The sequence below is a fragment of the Cebus imitator genome, unplaced genomic scaffold (assembly GCF_001604975.1).
Source record: "Cebus imitator isolate Cc_AM_T3 unplaced genomic scaffold, Cebus_imitator-1.0 Scaffold296, whole genome shotgun sequence".
In the NCBI taxonomy this organism is placed as follows: Eukaryota; Metazoa; Chordata; class Mammalia; order Primates; family Cebidae; genus Cebus; species Cebus imitator.
Genome location: NW_016107611.1, coordinates 1,750,715 through 1,753,919, shown reverse-complemented (window position 1 = coordinate 1,753,919; position 3,205 = coordinate 1,750,715). Strand labels below are relative to the sequence as shown.

At 54.7% G+C, this 3,205-nt stretch overlaps 1 protein-coding gene across 5 annotated transcripts in view; it reads left to right on the top strand.

Annotated features, from left to right (window-relative positions):
- Nucleotides 1-3,205, top strand: part of ERCC2 (ERCC excision repair 2, TFIIH core complex helicase subunit) — a 21,243-nt gene that overhangs the window by 12,999 nt on the left and 5,039 nt on the right. For 4 of the 5 annotated variants that reach the window (XR_001817556.2, XM_037729233.1, XM_037729234.1 and 1 more), the window contains exons 13-15: nucleotides 930-999; nucleotides 1,086-1,155; nucleotides 1,260-1,361. Coding sequence is in view for 3 of the 5 variants with exons in the window: in XM_037729233.1 (XP_037585161.1) it covers nucleotides 930-999; nucleotides 1,086-1,155; nucleotides 1,260-1,361 (242 nt within the window). In the remaining 2 variants the exon portion in view is untranslated. Of the gene's footprint in view, nucleotides 1-929; nucleotides 1,000-1,085; nucleotides 1,156-1,259; nucleotides 1,362-3,205 lie in introns of those variants that run through there. The other variant, XR_005196032.1, reaches the window with a different exon arrangement.

The window sequence follows — 3,205 nt, the reverse complement described above, 5'->3', positions numbered from 1 at the left end:
TTTTAAAGATGGGGGAGCCTGCGGTTTTTTGAAGGTCAAACATGAGGCCACTGAAGGCATGCAGGGGCCATGGGAGGCTTCTCGGGGTGGGGAGGTGACACGGCCAAGACTCAGGATTCTATAGGGTCCCTTCTGGCTGCCATGAAGTGAGCAGGGCATGATGGTTCAGGCAGGAGGTGATGGTGGCTGGCCCCGGGTAGGGTTGGGAGCAGTGGTCGGATTGCAGGTGGGTTTTGGAGACAGAGCTGATGGCTTAGGTAGAAAGGTCACAGGAGGCCAGTCACAGTAGCCCATGCCTGTAATCCCAGCACTTTGGGAGCCTGAGGCAGGCGGATAACTGAAGGTCAGGAGTTTGAGACCAGCCTGGCCAACATGGTGGAACCCCATTTCTACTAAAAATACAAAAATTAGCTGGGTGTGGTGATGCATACCTGTAATCCGTTACTTGAGAGGTTGAAGTAGGAGAATCACTTGAACCCTGGAAGGCAGAGGTTGCAGTGAGCTCAGCTCAGCTCACTGCACTCCAGCCTGGATGATAAAGTGATCTCAAAAATAAATAAATAAATAAACAAGAACTGGTCTCGGGAGAAGGCATGAGGCTCTGGCTCCTGGCTTTGGTGTGGGTACTGGGTGGCCCCTTCGGTGCTGGGAGAGTGAGCCGTGGGCAGGGCTGTGGCACTGTCTACTTGGGATCCTTTGTGAAAGTCTGCACAGATGTGGGCCCTGTGGAGAGGCTGACAGGTTGGGGTGTATTTTGGACTCAGATGCCTGGGTTTGGGGCTTAAGCAGCTGATGTTTGGTCCCATTCACTCCTGGGCGGTGCGGGGGTGGGGATTTGGGTAAAGCAGGGGAGCAGGAGAGGGAACGACTGAGTCGGCACAGCTGTGGCTGCAGTGGGCGAGTCACCCGCCCTTGCCCGCCCTCTGCAGGCTTCACCATCATCATCGAGCCCTTTGACGACAGAACCCCGACCATTGCCAACCCCATCCTGCACTTCAGGTGGGACCCTGCCTGGTGGGGGTGTGAAGGTCCTGTGGGTGGGGGGCCCAGCCCACCAGGCCCTCACCGCCCTCATCTCTCTCCAGCTGCATGGACGCTTCGCTGGCCATCAAACCCGTGTTTGAGCGCTTCCAGTCTGTCATCATCACATCTGGGGTGAGGACCCTTCCCCTGTCCCTTCCCAGTCCCTGGCCTTCCTCCATGGGTCTCCTGGTCCCTGCCCAGTCCTGCTGAGATTCCTCCCACTGTCCCCACTACAGACGCTGTCCCCGTTGGACATCTACCCCAAGATCCTGGATTTCCACCCTGTTACCATGGCAACTTTCACCATGACGCTGGCCCGGGTCTGCCTCTGCCCTATGGTGAGTGGGAGAGGCTAAGGCTGGGGCCAGGAGGGGAGATGAGAGCCGGGGGGGGCCACCTTCCTTCCTTTCTTCCTTGGCTTCCCCCACTGCTCAGGCAGAAGAACCTGAGTTCAGGATTCAGACAGACCTAGGCTTGATTCTGCTTCTCTCTGGGTACATCCCTCAAGCCTCAGTCTTCTCATCTGTGAAATGGGGATGCATCCTCCTTGATTGCACAGGGCTGTTGAGAGACTTGAGAGAGAGAACTGGGGTAAACACTTAGGTAGCCCAGGGCCTGGCACAGGTAGGCGCTTGGTCGGCATTTTGGTTAACGTGGTTTTGCCAGGTACATGGTCTGGCAAAGGTAAGTGGGCCTTCCTCCCCATCTCCTCTGTAACCGTGCATGTCGGCATGGGCACTTAGTTCCTTATCTGAAGCCCTGAGGCTGTTTTTGTTTCTGTTTTGAGACAGTCTTGCTCTGTTGCCCAGGCTGGAGTACAGTGGCACAGATCTCTGTTCACTGCAACCTCCGCCTCCCAGATTCAAGCGATTTTCTTCTGCTTCACCCTCCCAAGTAGCTGGGATTATAGGTGTGCCTCACCACACCTGGCTAATTTTTGTATTTTTAGTAGAGACAGTGTTTCACCATGTTGGCCAGGCTGGTCTGAAACTCCTGAGCTCAAGTGATCCGCCCGCCTTTTCCTCCCAAAGTGCTGGGATTCTGGGCATGACCCACCGCGCCCGGCCATGTGTTTTGGAATTCAGAATGTTCCGGCCTTTAGAGACAAGGCATATGCTGTGTGGTGGTATAATGTCCCCAGTGGGGTCTGGGCGGCGCCCCCCAGTCAAACTCCTGTTTCAGCAGCAAAGGATTTGGATGCATCACACTGTGGTTTAAGTCAGGCCTCTGGAGAGACTTGGAGCAGGTTTCGCTACTTAGTGAGTTTGTGCCAAACTTGAAAAAGACGGGTGTTCAGAGCTTGTGTCTTTTGGAATTGCCTGGCAGAGGTTGTGGACCGGTAATGACCACCCACTGCGTGGTGGTCGTATGAAGGTTGCCGGCTGGCAGGGATGCCCACCAGCATATGAGAGTGTTTTTTGGGATCCAGCTGGCCTGGGGCTGGCTAGGGTGTAGCTGCTGGTCGAGAGAGTGGACAGGCTCAGGTCCAGTTCCATCTCTGCCACTTATTTATTTATTTTTTGAGATGGAGTCTTGCTCTGTCACCCAAGATGACAGGGGCGCCATCTCGGCTCATTGTAACCTCTGCCTCCCAAGTTCAAGTGATTCTCCTGCCCCAGCGTCCTGAGTAGCTGGAATTACAGGCAAGCGCCACCATGCCGGCTAATTTTTGTATTTTTAGTAGAGACAGTGTTTCACCATGTTGCTTAGGCTGGTCTTGAACTCTGACCTCGTGATCCACCTGCCTCAGCCTCTCAAAGTGCTGGGATTACAGGCATAAGCCACTGCGCCCAGCTCTGCCACTTATTTGCTGTGTGACCTTGGGCAGGCAACTCACCACCTCTGAGCCCAGTTCATCTGTGCTATGCAGATAACAGGGTAGCTGAGGGTTCATTCAATGACATTGTGTTTATAAAGTTTAGAGCAGGCCGGGCGCAGTGGCTCACGCCTGTAATCCCAGCACTTTGGGAGGCCAAGGCAGGTGAACCATGAAGTCAAGAGATCGAGACCATCCTGGCCAACATGGTGAAACCCCGTCTTTACTAAAAATACAAAAATTAACTGGGTGTGGTGGCGCGTGCCTGTAGTCTCAGCTACTCCGGAGGCTGAGGCAGGAGAATGGTTTGAACCCAGGAGGCGGAGGTTGCAGTGAGCCAGGATCGAGCCATTGCACTACAGCCTG